Source organism: Chiloscyllium plagiosum, chromosome 3 (assembly GCF_004010195.1).
Source record: "Chiloscyllium plagiosum isolate BGI_BamShark_2017 chromosome 3, ASM401019v2, whole genome shotgun sequence".
Taxonomy (NCBI): domain Eukaryota; kingdom Metazoa; phylum Chordata; class Chondrichthyes; order Orectolobiformes; family Hemiscylliidae; genus Chiloscyllium; species Chiloscyllium plagiosum.
Window position 1 is genome coordinate 42790075 of NC_057712.1, and position 25682 is coordinate 42815756.

At 39.8% G+C, this 25682-nt stretch overlaps 1 protein-coding gene across 6 annotated transcripts in view; it reads right to left on the reverse strand.

The window, feature by feature from the left end:
* dst (dystonin) overlaps positions 1 to 25682 on the reverse strand; it is a 642458-nt gene that overhangs the window by 269785 nt on the left and 346991 nt on the right. For 5 of the 6 annotated variants that reach the window (XM_043681269.1, XM_043681284.1, XM_043681300.1 and 2 more), the window contains 3 exons: positions 21013 to 21165; positions 15799 to 15887; positions 14843 to 14978 (listed from right to left, as the gene is read on the reverse strand). In XM_043681269.1, the coding sequence (XP_043537204.1) occupies positions 14843 to 14978; positions 15799 to 15887; positions 21013 to 21165 (378 nt within the window). Of the gene's footprint in view, positions 1 to 4422; positions 4573 to 6489; positions 14098 to 14842; positions 14979 to 15798; positions 15888 to 21012; positions 21166 to 25682 lie in introns of all 6 variants that reach the window. The other variant, XM_043681258.1, reaches the window with a different exon arrangement.

Here is a 25682-nt window from a genome sequence, read left to right on the forward strand (position 1 = left end):
GGAACAGAGAGAGAGAGAGAATGGGAGGGGGAGAAGTGTAGGCTCAGAGAGAGAGAGAGACGGAGAGAGAAGGGGGCAAGGGGGAAGCTGAGAGCGGAGTGCCAGGAGATTGGTGCGGAGAGAGGGGAAGAGGCGTGGGGATAGGTAGTACGAGGACAGAGGGAGGCAGGAGGAAGGCATTGAATGAGAAGAGAGTGGATAAGAGTTAGAGTGGAGAGTTGCGGACAGCATGGGTAGGGGAAAGAGGACAGCAAAAACATACTGATGGACAATATTGGCCAGAACATCGGGCCACTTGTGGGAGTGGCAACCTCACTATTCACAATACCTAAACAAGACTCTAAATATTTAAAAGTAGATAGTTTGAACTCTGTAAATTTATGCTCAAATATTTTTAGACTTCTTAAAACAACATGGACTGCATAGCTTAATTTCAGATTTATACCAGCAATTATATTCATATGAAGCTCCTCTTCACCCCAAACACACTAACTACTAACACGTTTCACATCCTCATCATCCTCTGGATCAAGATATTGCTCCTGAATTTGCTAACAGATTCATTATTGATCAATTAATAACAAAGGCCCAGAATTTTGGAAAGCCTCACGAGTGGGTTTACTTTCACGCAGTCAATCCAATAAAATTTTCTTAATTTTGAAGGTATGTTCGATCATTCTGCATCTTGGTTTAAGAGATGACTGTTTTGATACAACAATCCAACATGATTTCAAAAGTGGAATTAATGCTGTGCATAATTTACATAAGTCCCCATTTAATGTGAGCCAGTTTCATGTTATTTCGCTTTAAAAACGGGGCATGTATTTTTGCATAACATTGCAAGATTTTTAAGTAACTGTCCACTAGCATGAACTCAAACTGTGTGACCTGTTCACCACAGTGTGTGGTCTCTCCTGCTCCCAAACCCACCCTCCAGTTTTCAATCTCTGCTGTTTCATGATTCATCCTCTTGCTGACCTTTGCTTTTCCAAACCTCCCACTGACACGTTCATCATTGCCCTCTACTGAACCTGTGTTCCCTTTCAAAACCCAGATTGATCTGAAGTTGGGAGCTCTGGAGCAGAAGAATTACAGATCCCAATGGTCCAGAAGCAAATGCTCCTGATCGTTGCTTCCCTTTCCTGAGACCTGGCTGGGAGCGAGGCCTTTGGACGTGAGCAGAGGCAGCAAGAGTGGTTGAAGTACATGCACCAGATGAAACTCTCAGTGAGTTGAGGAATGATAACCAGTGAGCAGGAGAGTGAGGGAGTAGTTGAAGCTGCAGGGTGGGAGGATTGGCAACAAGAGGGTGGATTAAGTAGTGAGAGAGACCCAAAACTGGTGTGAGGGCAATAACAGGAATAGCCCATTGTAACCAGGAGGGTTAGAAAGCAGGAGCTGTGGCAAGCAGGAGGTTTGGGAAGCAGGAGGAGTAGCAAACAAAAAATACTGTAAAGTAAAAGTTTTATGTCTTTTGCATTTTTATTTTTAAATTCAGTTTATAAGTTATTTAATTATCAATAAAGGAATTTAGCAATGTGAAGGGTTTTACAGGGTGTAATTCAATAGGTAAACATGATTTGCTTAGTTGTTTCATTTTATGTTGTAATTTTCAGGAATGCAATTCAAATTCAAATGAAGAACGTATTCCTAAAGCATGCACTGAATGCACAGATGATGTAATCCTAGTTACACTGAAAGCTGCTTCATAGGGTTACCCTGTATCTGCACACAAATGAACTAAACTCACACCATAATATCTTCCAGCATGTAAGCAGCCCATTTATCCCATTGGCTTGTACCACCTCTTGAAAAACGACATCCTGCTCCCATTCTCCTACTCTCTCCTTAAAGCATTACTTATTATTCTTCTTAGATCTATGCCCAGCCCCTTGTTAAAAGTTAGAACTGAATCTGCTTTCACCACCACCTTTTCAGCCAGTGTATTCCAGATCATCATAACTCGCTGCATTCCCTTTTGTTTTGCCAAGCATCTTAAATTTGTGGTCTCTGGTAATTAAACTTCCTGCCTATGGTATATTTCTCTCCATCCACTAGTAACTCCATCAAAACTCTTCGCTGTTTTGAACATCTTTACTAAATCCTTTCTGTTCCTGACAAGAACAATTCTGACATCTTAGCGAGTTCTTAGAAGATTTGTAGCTCAGGTTGTGGTTTTGGATGTAAGTTTGCTCACTGAGCTGGAAGGTTTGTTTGCAGACATTTCATCACCATATTAGGTCACATCACCAGTGAGCCTCTGGTGAAGCATTGTTATGTCCTGCTTTCTATTTGTGTTTAGGTTTCCTTGTGGTGGTGATGTCATTTCCTGTGATGGTGACGTCACTTCCTGTTCTTTTTCTCAGAGGGTGGTAGATAGTGTCCAAGTTGATGTGTTTGTTGAATTCTATGCTTCCAGGAATCCTCGTTTGTGTTGCTGTTTGGCTTGTTCTAGGATGGATGTGTTGTCCCAGTCAAAGTGGTGTACTTCCTCATCTGTATGTCAGGATACTAATGATAGTGTTCATTGGGTACCCGTTCTTTTTGAATACACTGTATAGGTGATTTTCCTCTACTCTTCATAGTTCCTCAATGCTGCAGTGTGTTGTGGCTCATTGAAGTAATGTTCTAATGTAGCTTCATTTGTGGGTGTTGGTATGACTGCTTCTGTACTTCAGTATTTGTCTGTATATGTTGTTTTCATGTAGACGCTGGTTTGAAGTATCCCCATTGGCTGCTTGCTCTACTGTGACATCTAGGAATTGTTGTTTGTTGTTGTTTTCCTCCTCTTTAGTGAATTTTGTGCCAGTAAGGATATTATTGATGATCTTGATGGTTTCCTCTAATTTGTTTCATTTAGTGATGACAAAGGTGTCATCCACATAGCGGACCCAAAGTTTGGGTTGGATGGTCAGCAGAGCTGTTTGTTCAAGTCTCTGCATTACTGCATCTGCTAAGAACCCTGATATCGGAGATCCTATGGCTGTTCCATTGGTTTTGTTATTTAAAGTAAAGTGGGTGGTCAGGCATTGGTCCACTAGCTGGACAACGTTGTACTTGCTGATGAAGTTGGTGGTGTTTGGAATATGTGTCTTTTGTTCTTTTAATACTGTAGTCAGTGTTTCTTTGGCCAGGTTGATGTTGATGGATGTGAACAGGGCTGTTATGTCAAAGGAGACCATTATTTCATCCTCTTCTATCTTGGTGTCTTTGATGGTGTTCAGAACTCCTTGTGTGGAGTGAATAGAGTGGTATGAGTCTTCTGCTAGGTGTTTTAGTCTTTGGTGTAGTTCCTTGAATAATCTGTACGTTGGTGTTCCAGGTAGTGAGACTATGGGTCTGAGATGGACTCCTGGTTTGTGAAAATTTTCGGTAATCTGTAGAAGCATGGTGTGTTGGATCAGTCAGTCTTGTTTAATTCTCTGATTTCTGAAGTTTTTTGAGTAAGGCTGTGATTCAGTTCTCTGATTGTGGGATCGGGTCTATCGCCACAAAAAGAAGGGGTACCCAATGAACACAGCCAACCGATATCTCACCAAACAAGCAGACACAGCCCGTTCAGAAACCTTAGCCACTCTCCCCTACATCAAAGACATCTCGGAAGTGACTGACAGACTACTCAGACCCCTTGGCACCATGGTAGCCCACAAACCCACCAACACACTAAAACAGCAGCTAATGAACTTAAAAGACTCTATACAGACAACAAGCAAAATTAATGTAATTTACAAAAAACCTTGCAAGAACTATAACAAACACTATATTGGACAACAGGCAAAAAAATAGCCACCAGGATACATGAACATCAACTAGCCACAAAAGGACATGACCCACTATCATTAGTATCCTTACATCTAGATGAGGAAGGACACCACTTTGACTGGGACAACACATCCATCCTAGGACAAACCAAACAGAGAGATGAACAAGAATTCCTGGAAGCATGGCATTCCAACCGGAACTTTATCAACAAACACATCAACTTGAACCCATGTAACACCCTCTGAGAAAAAGAACAGGAAGTGACATCACTGACACTGGAAATGACATCACCAACTGAAGGAAACCTAAACATATAAATGGAAAGCGGGACATAAAACTAGCGCTTCAGCGGAGGCTCACCGATGATGTTAGCTAGTATGGTGATGAAAAGTCTGAAAATGAACCTTCCAGCTCAGCGAGCAAAATTACATCCATAATTCCAACATCTCTCATCCCACCAAGTAACTAAAGTGTCTGGTACCACTCCAGTTAATCTCCTTTATGTCTACTCCAAGGCAATCTTGAGAAAGGCAGTCCAATACATTGCTACATTACATAAGTTATATTTAAAACAATCACAACTTTTCCCAGTCATGGTTTTTAATTTGAAAAAATGTTAATTGCACAATGAGCTTGTTCCATATGAAATACATTACTTACTTTGTGGTAATCTAGTTGCTCTTGAAGGATTTCCAGGTCCGTGTCAACTGGCTGCAGGCTCTCCAGTTGGATTCTCCTATCTTGGAGTAACATCAAGTGAGCTTGCAAGTTCTCTGCATGTTCCAAACACTGTTGTGCAATGTTACATATCTGCAACAAAAATTGAATTAACGCTTCAGCTTTGGCCTAAGTCATTGTAATGTTATGAAAGAACAGATTATTTCCAAGACAAACATTAAATTGCACAAAGTGAACATAGTGATTATGTCAATCAACTCAATATACTAAATAACATTTGATACAAAACAATGATGGATATAAAATGCATAAAAATAAAGCTCAGGAAATCTTGAAATCTACAGTCACTGACATTTTCTAATCTTTGTCCGAAGCCCAAAATAGTCACCAAGTGATAAGATTAAGATATTTCAATAAATGTTTGCTTTTCATTTTCATGCTGGAAAGGTCAGGAATATCAGAGTTGAAACACAATAACTCAGGATCAAAAATTAGCATCAGCCTGCTCCAACATTTGATAAGATCACAGCTGATCTTCCTCAAAGAATTGTAACTCTTTCATGCCCTTTCTCAAAAGCATGCTTGATTGTGGATTATTTTCTAAATGTCCTACTACTACTTTCATTATAACTGATTCATTGCAGAGCAAATGACCTATTTTATACTGTCTTTTATGACATCTGGATTTATCAATGTATTTTTCAGACAGCGACTTACCTTTGATTCAGTGAAGTGTACTCACTCCTGTAAAATGAAGGAAACATGGCAATCCAGCAAGCTTCCAAAAACAGTAATCTGATATAGACCAGATAATCTGTTTTACAAATGCTAATGCAGGATAAATATTGTCCAAATGACCAGGGAGTTCTAAATTTGATTGTAAAAGTCACCTGCCATGTTTCATTCAGGAAAAAAAACTTTGCCAATAATGTTTGTTCAACTTTAAAATAAACATGAGAGACAAGAGATTCAACAGATACAGTCCCACATTCAATAGCAGGAGCAACAATTTGGAATACTATACTAAAGTAGTTTGGGAAGGCGATGACTTAATGGTATTATTGCTACACAACTAAACCAGAAACCCAGGGGAACATCCTGGGCACCTAGGTTTGGAACTGATGGTGCAGTTTGAATTTAATAAAAAGAAAATTTTGAATTAAGAATGTAACGATGACCATGAAGCCACTTTCAATTGTTGTAAAAACCCATCTAGTTCACTAATGTCATTTAGGGAAGGTAACTGCCTTCCTTAATTGGTCTGGCCTACAGCTGACTCCACATCCACAGCAATGTAGTTGATTCTTAACTGGCCTCTGAAATAGTCTAGCGAGCCACTCAGTTGTAACAATTACTAGAAAGTCTCCAAGAAATGGAACTGTCCGTGATCTCGGTACCAGAAATAACAATTGCAAAAGCCCTATTAACCCTGCAAAATCCTCCTCACTAACATCTTACTGACATTTTCCAAATGCACGACCACTATCATCTCAAAGAACAATGGCAGCAGGTACAAGGGAAAATACACCACTTGCAAGTTCCTCTCCACTCACCATCCTGATTTGGAAATATTGTACATCAATGTTCCTTCAATACCACTGAATCGAAACAGCATTGTGGGTCTAGCTATAGCAATTCAAGTCAGCAGCTCATCACCCCATTTTCAAGGACAACTTGAGATTAGCAAAATATCTGACCCAGCCAATGATGCCTATTTCCCATGAATACATAAAAGAAGTAATGGATCTAGCAAAAACCTTCTTAACTATAAAACCTACAAGGAAATGATTCAATACTACTACTGAACTGAATTGAGAATAGGGTATACAAGTGCTGACTGTACCAGACCAAAAAATTATTTAATATGGATGAGCTACCACGTTAAGATTTTCTCACATTATTATCTAATCGATATTGGCTCTAATGTATGAGGACTGAGAATGTTTGTAAAGATACAGACAACACTGTAATTCAACTCATTCTTGGGTTCGTGCTTTTATAATTTTTCACAATTGAATTGTATGAAGATAAATTGCAAGGATTACTAACCTGTCCATCCTCCTCAACAGTCTTGTGGTCCACATGCTGTTCAAGTTTAATGTTGGTCTCTTCCTCAATGCCTTCCAATAGTTTCATTTCACAAGCTACATCGGAAGACTGCATCACTAAATCCTTACTGCTCTTTCCATTTTCATCTTGGTCACATGCAACAGTTTCAACCATGTCCTTCACATCATCTTTATTCTCATTAATCCATGATGCATCTTCAAAGGTGAATGGTTCCTGAATGTTTTCTATTACTGCTTCTATTTCAACAGGATTACTAAACGATGTAGCAACTGAATCTTCATTTGTCCTTTCATTTGTACTGTGTACACTAGATTGCACACCTCTTTCATTAATTATATTTGTAGTCCATACATTGTTTGTTGCATCGCCAAGATTTTCACTCTCCTGAATGTTCTTCCGAAATTCTTGATCACTGTAAGGAGACTGCATCAGCAGATTTTCATTTTTGTCCTCATTTGTATTTTGGCCACCCTGCACCTGTGTCTTTTCCTTCGCATTGTCTTCTTCATTCACTTTAACGCAGGAATTATTCACTGCTAGCTCAGTGGTATGCTCATGAATATTGTTTGCCAGATCTGGTTGAGAATCAGCTGGTACTTTCTCCTTTCCATTCTCACTTACATATTTTCCATCTTGCCTGACTTGCAACACTTCCTTCACTTCCTCAAGACCCTTATTGTTGCTAATCCCAATGTCATCAGATGCATCCTCCAAAATGACTTTGGGTTGAGCATCTTCAAAGAATTTCACTTCATCAGAAAAATCAGCAGATTGCATTAGTAGATCATCTTTCTGCCTATTTTGCTTTATTTCTATCATCCTCTTCATTGTACCATCATCATCATTAATGTGAGCGTCTTTTGATGCACTGTCATAAATGGCTACCTTCTCTATGCCTTCTTGTGATTCTGACCCTCTGATAGGAGAACCAAGATTCCCATTGTCATGACAAGCTACACTTTGGTCATTTTCTTTCACCTGAGTTGCTTGATTCATGTCAGTCCTTTTCTCCTTGACCGTTTGCTGCAATATACTTTGAGGAGTTCCTGCAGTGCTGAGTAGCACAAGAAATCTTTCACAGAGTGTCTCTTTCACTTGCCTGTCTTCTGTCAAATCTGGAATTTCATGTTTTATTTCACAGAAAAGCTCATCAATTAGGCTGCTGACCAGGGCTTGGTTTTTCAAACTGTAAGGATCTTTCTCTTCAATTAATGCAAAAAGCATTTCCTGCACGTGTGCACTCATCATTACTGGCTTCAAACAAGCAATCGACTCTGCTATTTTTAAGGACTTTTCTTCTTTCAAACCAAATGATTCACTAAACTTTTCATTGAGAAGCTCTCGTTTCAGACAATCAAAGAGAATTTCTGACTTACTTACAGCAGCCCAAGTATCACCACATAAATTTGCCACATCCTGAGCATTAGGCATTGCAGCGCCATCTTCCATCTCTCTACTGCGTTCCTTCAAATCAAAGGTGTCCGCCTTTTTACTATCATCAGTTCCACCATTAATTCTGACTGTTCTTTGATCATCTGTATTTTCTGAAGACTCATTTTCAACAGTTGTGAGACCAAGCATTTTTTCTGAATGGACAGGACTTTCCTCTTCCAAAACCAAATTGCCTTTATCCTCAAGCCATAATGAATTATTTGTTGTGTCCAATGACATCTCAAGCTTCTGACCACCTTCAAAATTCTGATCTCGCATTTCTTCATTGATTCTTTCTTGACTTAAATGATTTTCAGATTCTCCCAATGATTTTTCACCACCATAGTCTGACATCTCACCCTCATTTCCTCCTGCTTCAGAAGGATCGGCCACGTTTTTCTCCATTTTTTTCACTTTACTTACAAGTTCTGCAGGGTCATTTAAAGTTTCAACCACCTTTTTATTTTGCCCACATTCATTTATCATTGGAGCATCACTTGGGATTTCTTCATTTTCACTTGGTTTTCTTTTGAATGCATCATTGAATTTCATATACACAGCTTTCAGCACATTCCCCACAGCCATTCCAATGTTTACAGTTTGTTCAGATCCTTCTGCACCTTCTTCACAGCCAGAACTTTGTGCAACTTGATTACTTTTTTTGGAAATTCCATTCAATTGTGCTTTATCATCTGGGCTGAGAATTATATCAGGCTTTCTTCCTTCAAAACTTTCTTCCAAATCACCATTTTCCTTGGTACTCATTAGACCTTGAACCATGATATTGGCTGGTGAATTGTTTGGCTCCATCTCTTCCACACATTTTTCTTCCATAAACATCTTTGCAGTCAATTTTCCAAATTCCTCATTAAGTTCCTCTTCACATGTTACAAGATTTTCTTTTCCAGCCAATTCTGATGTATCAGTCTCCAGCTCAATATCTGATGTGCATTCTCGAATGTATGAGAAAAAGTCACCTTGCAGTGAATCTTCAATACAAGGTGATTTGGATGGCATGTAGTCCAATTTTCTGGACAAATTTTCTTCAGGAGTTTGTCCAGTCTGCCCCTGAAACTCAATATTGAGGGAAATATCTTGAACACTTTCCGGAACAGAGGAGCCAGAAAGTGAGGAGTTTATCTGACAGTTCAGTTCACTCTTTGCTCCAACATCCTGATCAGTGATTTCATCTTCTCTGGCACATATCAAGGTTTTATCCTCTTTGTCCCCTTTGAGAGCGCTAGCCAGATCCACATCTGCCACTCGTAATGTTGACATTGGTTCAACATCTTCGACATTCAAAAATCGTTCATGAGGTTTTACTGCCAAGTATCTTCGCCCAGTGACTATATCTATTTTACTTATTCTCACCAAATTAGAGTAAGGAATAATGCTAATTTGGCTTTCACCAAAATTATCCTGGCTTTTGTAAAGGTTAATTTCTTTGTTTAAATTACTATTCAATAATTTTTCATCACCAGACTCTACTTGAATCACTGATTTTCCATTTTTGAATTCAATGAAGTCTTCATTAATTTTCTGGTTCTTTTCAATTGCCACTGGAAAATGTAAACACTGAGAGATTTCTTGAGAACACAAATTCTTCTCAGCGTTTGAAGTTTGGCATGATGTTTCTAATTCAAACAGGTCATCAGCTAGGTCTTCATTAATTAAACCATGCCTCAAAGCATTAGCTACAGAGAGGCGAAGTCCTGATTTATGTTGAATGATACCACCATCTACGACTTGTTTACGCAGAACAGAGAGCACATCATCCCTTTCCACAAGGTGGTTGTTAACTGCTTCCAACACAGACAAAGGTTGTTTTGTCTGAGGATCCAATATGCCATACATTTCAAACTGGTAATTTAGTGCCCTTTGTTTGGTCACCTCGTCGACTTGCCCTCCATTTTTTGCCTTTTCTATTTTCATCAACTGTTCAGCAGTTTCATCATCAACCAGGCAGAGCTTTGAGGCTGCGGCCACTGATAATTGGTCTTCTTGTTTGAGATCCACGATGCCACCAGAAACAATTTGGGCATCTAGCAAATGCAGAGCTGTACACGAGTTTAAAATACCAAGTCTTAATGCATCATGAACACTGTGCAGCTTCTTAGTCTCTGGGTCAATGATTCCAGAGACCATTTTTTCCGAAAGTAATACTTTTGTCAAGAGGTCATTGTTTACGACTTGCTCTGCTGTAGCAGACACTTCCATTATTTCTCCTGTACCAGGGTTATAGAATCCTCCAATCAATCCAAGCTTATCCAACACTTTGATAGCAACATCACTTGGTAAAAGACCCTTCGCCACTGCATCACTAAGAGTTAAATTTTCACCACTCTCCTCAAAACAAATACCTCCACCTTGGAACTGTGAAACCAAAACATCCACAGCCATCTCCTCATCCAAAAGTCCATGTGCCAAAGCAGCCTCAAGACTGTAGTTTTTACCAGTAACAGCGTCAAATATTCCACCTGTTTCAAGTTCTGATTTGTAATGTTTCATCAAAGTTGATCTGTCCCATTTCCTACTCCCAACTGCCTCTGAAGAAATCTTGTCTGCATCGTATTCTTCATCCTCTTCTTCCAAGATGTACAAATTTCTCCCATGACCTCTGCAGATGCCTTCAGCATTCTCCAGTGTCACCACACCATCATGTGGGCTCTCTTGCAATGGACATCTTACATCCAGACTGCAGTCACTTTTCACTTTATCCATTATTATTAGATTACCCACTGATGTACTTTGCTCAGGTATTCCACAGTTCTTCATTGCTTCCTGCACAGCCTTAATATTCACTTGTTTGTGCTGATCTTGTTCACTGGTATTTGAATTAAATTTTGCATTATTTAGAAAATTAACTTCACCGCTTACCATTTGTGTGGAACATTCAAATACATCCTTGATATTTTCAACTCCAGAAGGACTAAACATTTGAGTCCCTTCCATTCCTGTAAGCTCTTCAACAAACCACAGCATTTCCTGGCTGTCTGCGATATCGTCCAATCCTTCCACACTTGTAATGAATTTGGTCCTCCCATTTTCAACCTCATCACCTACTGAAGCATATTGGTAAATGGCACCATCTTCAACCATATTTGTGGGTCCACTCAATCCATTCGCTAACACTTTGTCATTGTTACCTTCTTCACTGGAATTTGGACTTTCATCCTCTAACAAACTATCTCTCACAACAGATTCTTCAGCAATCTCCATTTTATCTAAGTCTGCCAAGTCATCCAATGTTTCGATGATCTTTATTACTTTCTGCTCTGATTCCTTACGGCCCTCAGTGTCATTCGCAGAGTGTGCACCTTTACTTCCAATGTCTGCAGGGCTCAGATCCAAGATTTCATTGGATACTGAGAGACACTCTTCCACTGATGAACTCATTACGTCAAACACTGTCTCCATTGGGAAATCTGCATGTGTTTCTATCAACTTATGAAAGCTGGCCTGGTTTTCAAGATTACTATCTTTATCAGCAACAACAGAATTCTTGTCATCTGTAAGCAATTGTTCTTCATCCTTCATTTTCATTATGACATTAGTCTTTGCATTTTCACTTAATCTTTCTTCATCAGAAGTACCAACAAAATCTACCATTTCATGTAAGTCCGCAATATCTTCTAACATTTCAATTGTCCTTATTTTGTTCTTCCCACATACGAGGTCTTCGCTTGTTTCTGCTTCAGTTTCTAATTGATCAGAAATAAATCCATCTTTACCAATTGGCAGCTGTGATTCCAAAGGAACAGAGTTTGCAGATGTATCTGCCATGCTGTTTTGATATTCCATTGATAGCTCAGCAATATTTTGTCTTCTGCCTGCATCATTAGATTCTACCATTTCTGAAGCTTCCAAGTACTGCTGAGTAGTCACACGGTTTGAAGTTTTGTTAGCATGCTCTGCGTTGCTCACTAATGCGTCTTCAAAACCATGAGTACCATCGTTAATTTTATCACCATTCTGCATATCAGATGATGTATCAAGGCCCAGCATTTTATTTCGAGCATCGCCAAAGTCTCTTTGGAGATCCGTGTCCAATGGACATAGAGTGAACTTATGGTGTTCATGAGATGGAGATGACTGCTCTGTTGGAATCCTCGAGCTGATTTCAGCTGGCAAGTGTTCTGTTGAAGACACAGTCTGGGCAACTTCCTCCTCTTGGAATGAATCTGCAGTTTGCAACAATGAAACTACCACTTGAGTAACCTGATCATCTTTTGGAACCTCTTCACTTTTTCTCAAATGGTTTCCTAAATCATTTTCAAAAGAATTAGCATGGTTGGTTTGGCTGGCCAATTGAACACTTTCATTAAGGTTTGGATGCTCACTTAAGTTTTCAGGAAGAGATGGCACTTCAGGACAACCTTCAAAATTATCTAATGCTTCAATTGCCTGAATTGCTTTGCTCTCTTTGATGTCAGTCACACAATTTCTTGGACTCTCTATCGTCTGTGAATATGCGTACTCTTTGAGTTCATTTGTTGGAAACTGTCGCACTCCAGGCATCCAACATAATGCTTCATTATTAATATTCCTACAATGTTCATTTGGTGCATCAACACTCTGTTTTTCCATTCTATCATCTGAATCCAACCTTTCAGAATGAAGATGGTTTTTAAGGGAGCTGATACCTTCTGATGTTTTTACAGCTTCCAACAGATTCTCAAGAACACTGTCATCTTGAATATGAAGGTACTCTTGCTGATTTTCTAATGGAATATCTGTACCACTTGCTTCCATCACCATTTTAATCTTTTCATTTAAGTCACTATTAACCAAGAGTAGCCTCCTTCCTGAGCCTGCATCCATATAGCTGTGCATCATCAAATAAGATACAAATTTCTTCTGAATTTCCATCTGCTGTAGAGTTGAATTATCATCGCCGCCTCTTTCTTTAACACCGGTAGGTTCATTAGTAGCATATGTTTTGACTTCAGAATTTGATCCCCAGTTCATGATGTCTTCATGGGAAGACTGAAAGTGTTTGGCGCCAGGCATCAAGTCAGGCAATGTTACTGTGTTTAGAACATGTGCTTCATTTGTGTCTACTATACCTAGGCTGCTTGCCTCTTCAGGTGTGAGCACTGATGAGCTCTCAGGGATATAAAGGGCTGCAATTTTTTGCCTGTTATTCAAGATTTTGTGGGCTAATTCATTTGTTACCACTCCCTGTTGCAAAGAAGTGTCGACAGAAAATATCTCCCCAGAATCAGGCCAAATGAGACCCATAAATACCCGCTGTGATTCCAGGACCAAAAGTGCACTGCTTGATGATATTAAATTGCATTGCACAGCTTCATCCATGGTTAACCGCCTGCCAGTAGCTGTGTCAATAATGCCTCCTGTTTGAATTTGGTGAGTGAGGAGGCCTGAAGCTGTATCGTGATCAATGAGACCGCATTCCAAAGCTTCATCTACTGTTAGCTGAGCTCCTGTCTGAGGGTGAATAAGCCCACCAGCGAACAGCTGAGCACCAAGAAGCCTGATCATCACTTCACGGTCTATGACGCCTTCATGGACTGCCCGTAGAACACTGATCTGTCTCCCAGATTTCAAGTTGATTGTGCCCCACTCTCTTTGATTTACACGAAGTAGTCTTAATCCAGTTTCTTTATCTACTGTGACTCTTTGCATTAATTCCATTAATGATACCTTCTCAGCTGTATTTGGATCAATCAGCTCCTTGCACATCTTCTGCCTCTCTTGCAATTTGAAGTACAGCTGAGCAGTGATGAGTTCTCTCTGAAAAGCTTCCTCAAGATTAAATCTTTCACCCGTGGCTGGAACCCTGAGTCCTCCAGTGGCAAACCGTGCCTCAAGGACTTTAATGACCGATATTTCTGAGATAATGTTGCTGTCATAAACACCAACAACAGGATGGGTGCCACTTGAAATAATTTTGGCTGAATTACTCAACTCTTCCAGATGGTTAAAGATCTTTCCATCTATCAATTGACATCTCAAGGCTTCTTCTATACCAAGGCATTGCCTTGTTTCTGGAAGAATTAGACCTGACACAATGACCTGAGCTTCCAGCAAAATCACCCCTGTGTCGTAATCTATAAGGCCACGGCGTATTGCAGAGAATATCGGACAAACCATCCCAGTCGCCAGATCAAGAACACCTGCAATGGTTTCATAGTCCTGAAAATCAAAAGGGGAAAGAAGAATATTTACAAGAGGGAATAAAGTTGGCACCAAACATAATTAAATACAAACACCAAATAATCATTACCTCCAAGCTCTTCAGAACCCGTCCATGCAAAACACACTTCAATTATGGCGATACGATGATACAATAATGTGTACTTACCAGGGAGGTGAATATTAGCGATGCAACAGCAAAAGTGAGGCCCAGTACTGATGCCGGCAGAAGTAATTTTTTTTTTAGAAAATGTCCTGCATGCATATCCTTTAATGCAAAAGTATCATCCATGTATTTTAAAGGGTTAGTCACAACAGGAAGCAAAAGAGCGTTATTTTTAGTCTGTAACATGACTCGTTGTGTACTTATAGAGCTTAAGCACCATGCTTCTGTTTACAGAAAAAGGGAAGAATTAGGTATTCAACATTGTGATAACCATGCTATGCATGTTTACAGCATACAGTAGTGGAGTTCTTTACAAAGCTAAATAAAAGTCCTCCTTTTCTCACTCAACAAAGGAAATCCATCTCTGAGGGTATCACTGTTGCAGTTATTTTTAAAAAAACGTTTGTCAAAAGTTTGAAAGCATTAGCTTATTTTGATTGATGCCATCTTCATGAACAATCCAACTGAATTAAATTCAGGATTTTTGGATGGTTAATGACAAGGTATCCCATACTCAAATTCTGCTCTGCTGCAGAAATGCAACTTTAAACATCTCCTGAACCCAAAGTTGATCATTACCTTCTCCACTGCCTCTTCAGCTAGTGTACTTTGCATTTGCTGGACGCCATCAGAAGACTCCTCACACAACTTATCATAAGCTTCCTGAAGAGACTCAAGCTGTTTCTCAGTTTGCTGTTTATCTTCTTCCGATATCCTACATTTTAAAAAGTGTAGAAATGAGCTACCAGCATTAACAATCCAGTGAAATAAAAATTCTTCAGACACATAAATCACCACAAGACCAAATTAACATGAACTTGCTATGTGAAGGATTTAAACCAAAATGATCCATCACAATCTAAGTTCCTTATGGCCACGGTCTCACAAGTATGTGCTAATCGATTGGGGCAAATGGCCACCAGATTTAAAAGAAGTCAGTACTTGCACAAGAAAATGCACTAGCAGAGTTTTCTCAGTGAGGAAGTGAAGAAGCAGATAGCTATCCCTTGGCTGATTTCTAGTTACCGAGACAACAGAGAATGTGTCAGAACATTAGGCAAAGAGCTTCAGTTATAATGCACCTCAAAGAATATATTTCAGCACCAACTATACAATCACTTGCCTCCAGAAAGAAACCCTCAGACAATGTTACTGAAAACTACCAGGAACTATTGTAATGGAATCCTATTAATAAGGACTTTCTGCCCAAAATGGGCTGAGAATAAAAGCTCACAAGAAGGGCAAAAATCAGGCATCTGCTGTAGTTAGCATCTGTCTTAATTGAAACAGAAAATGCTGGAGAAAAACAGCCCAAAATGACTCTTCTTCCGAATGCAAAAGGGTTGGAAAACAATGGTTTTTATGATGTTAATAGAGGGGAAGGAGCATTGAGCCCAGAACACAAGGTAAAGGGTTACAAACAGTGGTGAAGGCGATAGAGATGTATCCCATTTTCTCCTTTTCACATGTTCAATTACACCCATTTTGTATTTCTATCTACTCTTGAAAATACCAAATAGAAAGAACAAACTAACTTGTCACTGTGCTTGGCCAAGAATATCTGCGTCGTGTGGATAGCTTCAGCAATCTCATCTTTCTTGTTTGACAATTCCACACAAAGCACCTGGAACAAATAATGAATAACAATGAGGTCAATTATATCTTAAAGAAAGTTTCTGTTTTATTCTGAGATGTCCTAAAGCTCACATTTTTCCCTCAAAGACATTCATCCATTATGTACTGACAGTTTAAAGCTGATGTGAGGAACCATTTCTACACAGAAAGGGGTGTAGAAATCTGCAATGCTTCCCACACTTTAAGAATCTGTTGAGTCTGGGGTCAATTAAACATTTAAAATCTGTGATAAATACACTTGACAAACAAATATCTATCTACTGGTTATGGAATCAGAAGAGTAGGTGGACTTAAGATATACATCAGACACACTTGATGAGAATAGGCTCAAGAAACTGAAAGGTCTTTTCCTGTCCCAAGTTAAGGGAGATTTTGGGGAATGGGATGAGGAGGAAGAAGTATACTTCTCCAAAAGTGAATTGTATGAGTAATTGAAGGGGAAGAATGTTCAGGACTACAGGAAGGTGGGATAAATTTCATAGCTCTTTCAAAAAGGAAAAGTGGGTGAAATGACCTCCTTCTGCACTGTTTTTCATCTTTAGTCTAAAATAGTAAGATATTACCATCAAAATTGTTGAAAAATTTTCTCTACTGAGCAGTGCGGTGTAGTGATAGTAACAAGGTCAGCCAAGAGTATGAGTTCCTTGATTGCAGCTATAAACCTGTTCCACTCAGGGAGCCCTACCAGGAGTGTCAGAGATTCTATTCACTCTGAGAGGTGGCTCTGAGCAAGTTCAAGTGTCAAGGGCTCTCCACATTTAAACAAAGTGCAACTTGGTGATGGGATACCGCCCTCTGTGGCATTATTTCAGCAGGGTGGAAAACTAGTCAAGAGGACAGCACTTTAATACAAGTAATCCCTGTCAGTGTACAAGTTCAGCAGTGATATAGCTGATAAATATTTCATAAGGAACTGATGCATGACCAAAATTTAAAAAGAATTGAGATATCTGAATTAGGTGAAGACTTGGCAGGAAGTCAGTGAGAAAGTCTCTTAATTAGCTAAACAGACATTATTCTTTCTTTTTCTGGGCATTGAACAAAGAACAGTTGGTTACATCATTTGGTTTGAAAACCAAACCAAACATTAGTGTCTCACATATCAGTTGCAAACCATTGACAGACTTCTGCCAATATTATTTTGAGCTGCTTAGTAGGGGTGAAAGACCATCTGAGGACCACTTACTCGGTTTTACCCATCCCAACTCCACCATTTTCCCTTTTTGGTGATGGAAAGAAAAAAATTGAACCTACATCATTGAACCTACAAAGGCAAAGTTCACACAGTTACTTTTCAATGAATCCACGAAACAAAAATTCCAGTAATGTTGGGGATTTGGCTACTTCAAATAAATTTGTGATACAAAAGGAAGTGAATTGTAAAACAACAAAGTATGGAAAGAAGTTTTTAACCCATTTTGCCTTTTTGGAGTGGCTATTCCATTACCCCACTCCTTTCTAATAGGTCAGTAACGTCTTCCCTTTCATTATTTATCCAATCATCTTTGGACAGCAATTCTCAAAATTTAAAAAATTAAAGTAGGAATAGGCATCTTGTTCTAATGATGTTACTTCCAAAAACCCAATCACATTATTCAATTTGGTGCTTTGAAAATACGTTTATGGATTGGTATATAATATGAGAACTGAATTTACATTCACATGCAGACCCTGTCCTTTGTAGGCAGAAAAGGAAATTGGCAATACATTACACTGTCTTAATTGAAGAAGAGATTATTGAAATTACTAGCCCCTGCTTCATTCCTCATGACTTGAACCAATCACTGACTACACTGATCCATTAGAGCCGAACTGCCTGGTCTGAAGAGAAAACAAGAAGGCTCCAAAGGGATAAAGACAGGTTAAATGAGTGGTCAAAGAACTGGCAAATGGAGCCTAATGTGGGAAAACATGAAATTGTCCATTTTGGTAGGAAGAGAGGTAGAAGCATATTATCTAACTGGTGAGAGGTTGCAGAGCGCTGAGTTGCAAAAGGATTTGGGTGTCCGAGTGCATGAATCACAAATGTTAACATGTAGGTACAGCAATTAATTAGGAAAGCTAATATAATGTTATTGTTTATTGTTTGGGGAATTCAATACAAAAGTAGGGAGGTTATACTTCAGTTATACAAAGCACCGGTGAGAACATATACAGAGTACCATGTGGTTTACTAGTCTCTGTACTTATGAAAGAATATTAATGTGTTGTAAACAGCTCAGCAAAGGTTTCACAGATTAATTCCTGGAATGGGCTGGTTGTGTTATGTCCACTGGAGGTTTGAAGTGTATGGAGCAATTCAGTAGAAACATAAGGTCTTGACAGGATGCGGAAAGGATGTTTCCTGTTGTGAGAAAAGCTAGAACTATGGGTCACTGTATAACGACAAAGTGTTGCTCATTTAAAAGGGAGATATGGAAAATGTTTTCTCACAGGGCTTGAGTGTCTATGGAACTCTCCTGCTCAAAAGGCAAGAAAATCATGGTCCTTGAATAGTCTTAATTAGACGTAGATTAAATCTTGAGAAGCAAAGGAGTAAAAGGTTATTGGAGGTAGGTGGGAATAGGAATAAGGATTTTTTGTGAATGATGGAACAAGGTTGAAGGGCCCAGCAGCCTCCTTCTGCTCACAATTCATAATGTCCCTAATCAACTAGTTCTTGCTATATCTCCAAATCAATTATGGACCAACCAATTAGCACTCTTTTCTCATTCTAAGTCTCATTTCTTGTCCAATCCTGAAGAGAGCCAGACAAACATCTTCAGCATTGTGTCTCTCTTCTGTCACTTTCAAGCCTGGGGTAACAAACATTTAGTTATGATACCCCACTTCACCAAGACCAAACTATTCTGACATAATTTGACAAACATCCAAATTTAAGGACTTACAAGAGAATTAAGATGTACCCTGCTATAAACAAAATTCATTAGCATCAGGCATTGATCATCTGGCTGGAAGCAATCTTGCCTGGTAGAAATAAGTAGAAAGAATTCCAGTTTCACCAATGGGTCTACAGTTCCAAAGTTCCTGAAATGACCCAGGCATTAACCAAAGCACTGGAGAACTGCCAATCTACCTTGATTTTAAAACTCTCATCCTAGTGTATGTAGTAATTGTACCAAGATCGTCCAATTGGAGATCATAGTATCTGACTTCCTGGATTGGGTCTGTTAATCTGGTTGAATCAGGGAGCCTTGACTGACATAAAATGATTAAGTGTCAGGGACACTGACTCTGGGGTGCCTGACTTTGTATGAGGGAGTACTATAGTCAGGATTGTTTGCGTGTAAATAAAAGGTGACTTGGTGATGGGATACCAGCCTAGGAGTCATCTTACTCAATTTAAGTCTAGTAGCAATCTTTTGCTGTCTTGAGTCTGCATACCAAGAACAACTACAATGGCTTACTGGCTAGGATCCTGAAAAGATGTTAACTGTTTGGTGGAGGTTGGGCTTTGTTTTGGGGTTTTGCTGTGAGCCAACGTAGAGTTCCTCTGACCAGGATGTGTCCTGAGTGAGGCTATGCAATTATGTAATTCCTGCAGTCAAGTGGTGTTCCCCAACCTCAGTTAGACTTGTGAAGGTGTCCATTCCATCAGAATACCTTGTAAATCATCTGCTCCGCTTGCTGCATTTTCCAACAATAAAGCCGATTGTGGTGTCAGTTTGAGGTTTAGATGTGCTTCAGCTTTCAGGTTTTCTTGCATAGTTATATCATCAATCCCACAATCAGACAGTCTCCAAGCATCTCATTAAAAATTAAACCAAATTCACAGGCTTCTGTCAGTCATCTTAACCTAGTCAAGAATCAGGGGAATTCTTATTGGGATTTTTGAACTGCAGAGTAAAAGTAAGAGTGTCTCAGAATTAGAGGAGGCTTGGGGTCACAATATTTCTCAACTATGTCAGTTAATTCTTGAAAGATTTTAGTATCTGCTACCTCAGGGAAAGTTAGTCTCCTAATGACAGGAAAAGCTGCAGCTCTACAGGCTGTCAAGAATATTACTCATTTTTCATCTGCCACAACGTCATTTCCTGCCAGATGAAGCTACCGAGGAGGCTCCTGCCGGAAAAAAGTGAGTTCCCATGCATTACATGCCATCCGTATCGCACCTTAGGTGACTCTCCTAGAAAAAGGACCAGTCCATGTCCTCTGAGTCGGAGTGGGAGGGATGTAGTGATTGTAACAAGGTCAGCTAGGAGTACCTCATAGAATATTAGTTCCCTGATTGAGGCTGTTAATCTGGTCTAATCAGAGAGCCGTGGCTGATATATAAAAAGGGTACATGTCAGAAATGCTGACATTCTGGTGCCTGACTCTGTATGAGGCGGCACTATAGTCAAGATTAGAGTGATGCTGGAAAAGCACAGCAGGTCAGGCAGCATTCAAGAAGCCGGAAAATCAACGTTTTAGGCAAAGGCCCTTTATCAGGATAGTCAAGGGCTGTTCCTTTGTAAATATAGGGTGACTTGATGGGATATCAGTCTCTGTGGAGTTATTTTATTGTGCAAATCTCATTCTTCCCTATTTCTGCAATCTCCTCCAGCCCCAATCTCTGTTTAGTGCTTCTATAATTCTAGCTCTGGTGTATTACTGACTTCACCACAGGCAGACATGCCTCCAGTTGCTTAAGTCCTGAAATTCTGCCTTGAAACCTTTCCACTTCTCACCAAACCTTTGGTCACCCATTTTCACAACTGCACACACAGCACCGTATCAAGTTCTGTATTATTATATTCCTGTGAAATGCTTTGGAATATTAGTACAAGATGAAAGGCACAACATCATTCCAAGTTATTATTTTTGTTGTTCTGTACCAAGATGTTCATTTGTCACCATACAGCCAATTCAAATTCCCACTTGGATGCACCCATCCACAAAGGAAAGTGATGCAACTTAAAAATGTTGCATTAAATTGGTAATTTAAAATGGCATTTTCTCAAAAACAATACTTCTTGCATGCTGTTATGTATACATTGACTCTACCCTCTCATATGCCAGCCTATTAAAGGCTGAAAGGGATCAATGTCTACTTTTGCTCCTAACATGTAGGTCTGTATGTATACCTACTGTGTGAAAAATGTACAAATTTAAAATTAGGCAATCTATAGTACCTGATTCTCAGAAAGCGACTTTTCCACTTCACCAGGCTCCGCTGCAGGAGATGCCAGTCGTCTCTTTGCCAAGCACTTGCTCTTCTCAGACACCCATTTCAACAATTCGCCAACTTTATCAACATGCTCTTGCTTTGCCTCTTCTACCGATTTCTAGAAGTTTTCAAAACAAAACCATCCATTATATGGAACCTTAACTACTTCTCGCAAAGTGATAATCAAACCTAAGTACCCACCACAGGTCATTACATTTCAAAACACTAATCACCTATCCTTCACCAAATTGATTGACATGGAACTTAAGAGCAATGATTTGATATAATTCAAATACAGTCAGTTCTGATATAACGATATAGTTCCATTCTCATGCGATCTTGCATTATAAGAAAATCACGCAATAACTGTTCCATTTAATCTAATGGGGCCTGAATCGCATTATAGCCAATGCAGGGAAGGAGAGTTTGTGTTCTGTAAATAACAGTTTAAATTCTTCAATTGCATTAAAGCCAATTTGCGTTGAAGAAACACGGGTTATAGCAGAACCAACTGTATTGATGGCATTTCAAAGAAAGAAAACCAAAACTGAAACTTTTCTGGAATAAACGCCAAGCCGTAAACATACAGAATTAAACATACTGCTCACAAAACTGAATATAGTAGTTTCCATTTGATCTGATTCTTAGTTTGAACTTTAATGCAAAGGGTACATCCTAAAACATGAAGCTCCTGCTCTAAATGCTGCATGAACCAATTATGGACTTTGGGCATCCTGAGTTTCTATTTTCAAATGCATAACATTGCCCCTGAAGAGGTTTTCTGTGGTTGATTTTGCAACAATACAATAGCAATATCTACACAGCACATCTCCAAGTACATGTAGATCATATAGTTACAATGAAACGGCAGCATGTAACAAATGACTCATCATGATGTGGAGGTGCCAGTGTTGGACTGGGGTGGGCAAAGTCAAAGGTCACACAACACCAGATTATAATCCAACAGGTTTACTTGAAAGTACAAGCTTTCGGTGCTATGCTCCTTTGTCAGCTACACCTGATTTGGGATTTCAGATTATAACCTGGTGTCGTGTGACTTCTGAAAATGACTTCTCAAGCAGAAGACAAGGAAAAATTCAAACAAGAGCATTATTTTATTAAGAAACAAGTCAGCAATTGGACTACAAACTGCAAAGGGTTTTATTATAAATTATGCTACAGTGTACTAGTGGTAATCTTTCAAAACAGTGGAATGCTGAAATATCTGGAAAATATCTTTGATAGTCATCCCTCTTTAACGAGGTTGGTAAGGTAGAGCAGAAAGCTACCCGTTGGTGATCTCCAAAAGCATTCCCTTACTGAATAAGTGTTCATGCTAAAAATGGCAAATAAGTCCACTCACACTGGCATGTCTGGAAGAATTAACGTATCTAGTTTTTAAAAAAAATTTTGATGAACAACTTAGTGCTCAAAGTACTGGAAAGGATCAAGTATTGAGAATTAAACACTCATCTCTTTTACAGTAGAATCAACAAGAGAGCAACAACCCTTGTATATCACGTCATAGAGCTGTACAGTCCAATTCATCCATACCAGCCAGATATCCTAAATTAATCTAGTCCTAGTTGTCAGCATTTGGCCATATCCCTCCAAACCCTTCCTATTCATAGACCCATTCAGATGCCTTTTAAATGCTGCAATTGCACCAGCCTCCATCACTTCTTCTGACAGCTCATTCCGTACACATACCACCCTCTGCGTGAAAACCTTTCCCCTCTCACCTTAAACTTAAGCCGTCTAGTTTTGGACTCCACTACTCTAGGAAAAAGACTTTGGCAATTCACCCTATCCATGCCCCTCATGATTTTATAAATTTTTACAAGGTCACTCCTCAGTCTCCAACATTCCAGGGAAAATACTCCCAAACTATTCAGCCTCTCCTTGTAGCTCAAACCATCCATCCCCAGCAACATCCTTGTAAATCTTTTCTGCACCCTTTCAAGCTTAACATCATCTTTCTTATAGCAGAGAACACTGTATTCCAAAAGTGGCCTAACCAATGTTCTGTACAGCCACAGCTCCTATAATCAGTGAACTGACTGATAAAAGTAAGTGCACCAAAGGCCTTCTTCAATACTAAAAACAGTAATTGCTGGAAAAGCTCAGCAGGTCTGGCAGCATCTATGGAGAGAAATCAGAGTTAACATTTCAGGTCTGGTGACTGGGTTCTGAGGAAGGGTCACCAGACCTGAAACGTTAACTCTGATTTCTCTTCACAGACGTTGCCAGACCTGCTGAGCTTTTTCACTAATTTCTGTTTTTATTTCTGATTCACGCATCCACAGTTCTTTCATCTTCTTCATTACCTTGTCTACCTGTGACTCTACCTTCAAGGAACTGTGAACCTGCACCCCAAGGTTTCTTTGTTTTGCAAAACTCTCCAGACCCTACCATTAGAAGTCCTACCCTGATTTGCCTTATCAAAATGCAACACCTCATATTTGTCTAAATTAAACTCCAATCTGCCACTCCTTTGCCCATCTGATCAAGATCCTGTTGTACTGAAATAATCTTCATCACCATCCACTACATCATTCTCTGCAAACTTACTAACCATTCCTTCTATATTCCAATCCAAATCATTTATATAAATCTGCTCATTCTTTTAGTAAAGGTCTGTTGTAAATCAGTCTTCATATTCTTGCTTAAAATTTTCTGTCTCCACCCTTACTGCTGAGCAAAAGACAGTCGCTGGAATGGGAAGGTAAATCCAGCAGGATATTCAAACGGCAGTCAATCTTGCATCCACTTCAAGATCAGAAGCTCAGTTTGTTGATTTCTTGGTCTTGTAGAATTAGATAGTGACAATTCAGTTCCTGGTAGTCCCTCCTGACCTTGATCATGACCATGTGCGAGCTTAAGATATCAACAGTGTCAGGGTATTTGACCAATGTACTGACTGAGTGGAGCCAAATCCTGCTCCTTGTTCAACAGTGACAGAGGATTTTCCTAACAAGGGATCACAGGATAGCATTTCAGGAACAGGAAACCTGAGCAATTGAGTTCCCTCGCCAACTGGGCACTGTCGAGACTTGACACATACCTCTGCTCAGATCAGACTTTGGATCATAGCTGGGAGTTCCTAGTCTGCAGAACTTTGCTACTCCTCAACTTGCCTGCAGCCTTGGATCTGGCTGACCACACTACCATCCTCTAACATCTTATGGATGTTGAGAGAGGGACTGTACATACCAGGTTCTATTAGTAGTTATCAATTCATAACCGGAGTCACTTATAATGGTTTCCCCTCCTGTTCTTATACCATTATTTCTGCTGTCCTTGGCCCCCTCCTATTTCTCATTTACATTCTGCCCTATATTAACAGAATGCAAAGGGACTATACTAGGTTTACACATGTGCTGAAGATATCGAGATCCACCTCACCATTTCTCTGAACTGCTTACCCATCATCTTACTCAACATCTATTATTGGATGTGTACAGTTTTCTTCCTTTTAAATAAAACCACTAAACTGGATTTTACATGCCCTAGAGAGGTGTGCTTTTTGACAGGGGTTGGTGGGTGTACATAAAATTAGAGTTTTTCCAAACAAACCTTCACGTACACCCACCATAATATTTCAAGTGGGTGGGTACCAAAATCGAGAGCCCATCCATCATATATCACTAAATAATTAAAGGCCAATTGAACTTGTCAAAATACAATGGCCCCAGATAGTATGGGCAGATGTAGGCAGCTAAGAAAAAGGCAGACGGAATAGATGGGGCACTGTCCATGGGGAGTGCCTTTCGTGCACCAAGGGCACCATCACCCCAATCCTAGAAACTTCCTTCGTACATGTCCACTTTCAAACACCAACCAAGCACCCTCCCAACCATTACCCCTTCCCTCTCCCTAACCTAGCCCAAACCCTCTCCTCTCAATCCAGGACCCAGACTTTGTCCAGGGTCCATTACTGCCTTCTTTGTGGTCCTGCCTGCAATACCCAGCCCCAAGATCTGACATTGCCAGGATTGGAACTGCTGTTTAATCTGCTTGGCTGGCAGCTTGCAAAGGTAGGACCTCCTACCCATTGAGGGGTAGAATCTACCCATGTTAGGGTGGCACGGTGGATTAGTGATTAGCACTGCTGCCTCACAGACAAGGGACCAGATTCAATTCTACCCTCAGGCGACTGTCTGTGGAGTATGCATATTCTCCCAGTGTCTGCTTAGATTTCCTCCAGGTCCTCCGGTTTCCACCCATTGCCCAAACATCTGCAGGTGAAGTGGATTGGCCGTATTAAATTGCCCATAGTGTCCACAAATGTGCAGACTAGGTGGAATGCCCATGGGAAATGTGGGTGTGGATCAGATGCTCCTTGTATGGTCAGTATGGTCTCAAAGGGCTGAACGGCCTGCTTCCATTCTGTCAGGATTCAATAATGTTAATGTTGCCCACGGATATTAAATCTGTAGGGTGGACTCTTTCTCATTGGTCAGTTTTCAAGTGATATCTAAGTCTGAGTGTGTTGGAGAGTGGTTCAGCCTTATCTACAAAATCTAGAACATAGTTTGCAGTCTATGCTACAAGCTCTGCTCCAGAACGACAGACCTCAAGCCCCTCCCTGGCAACCATGTGATATTAAGGTAGCATGGCATCACAATAGTTTGC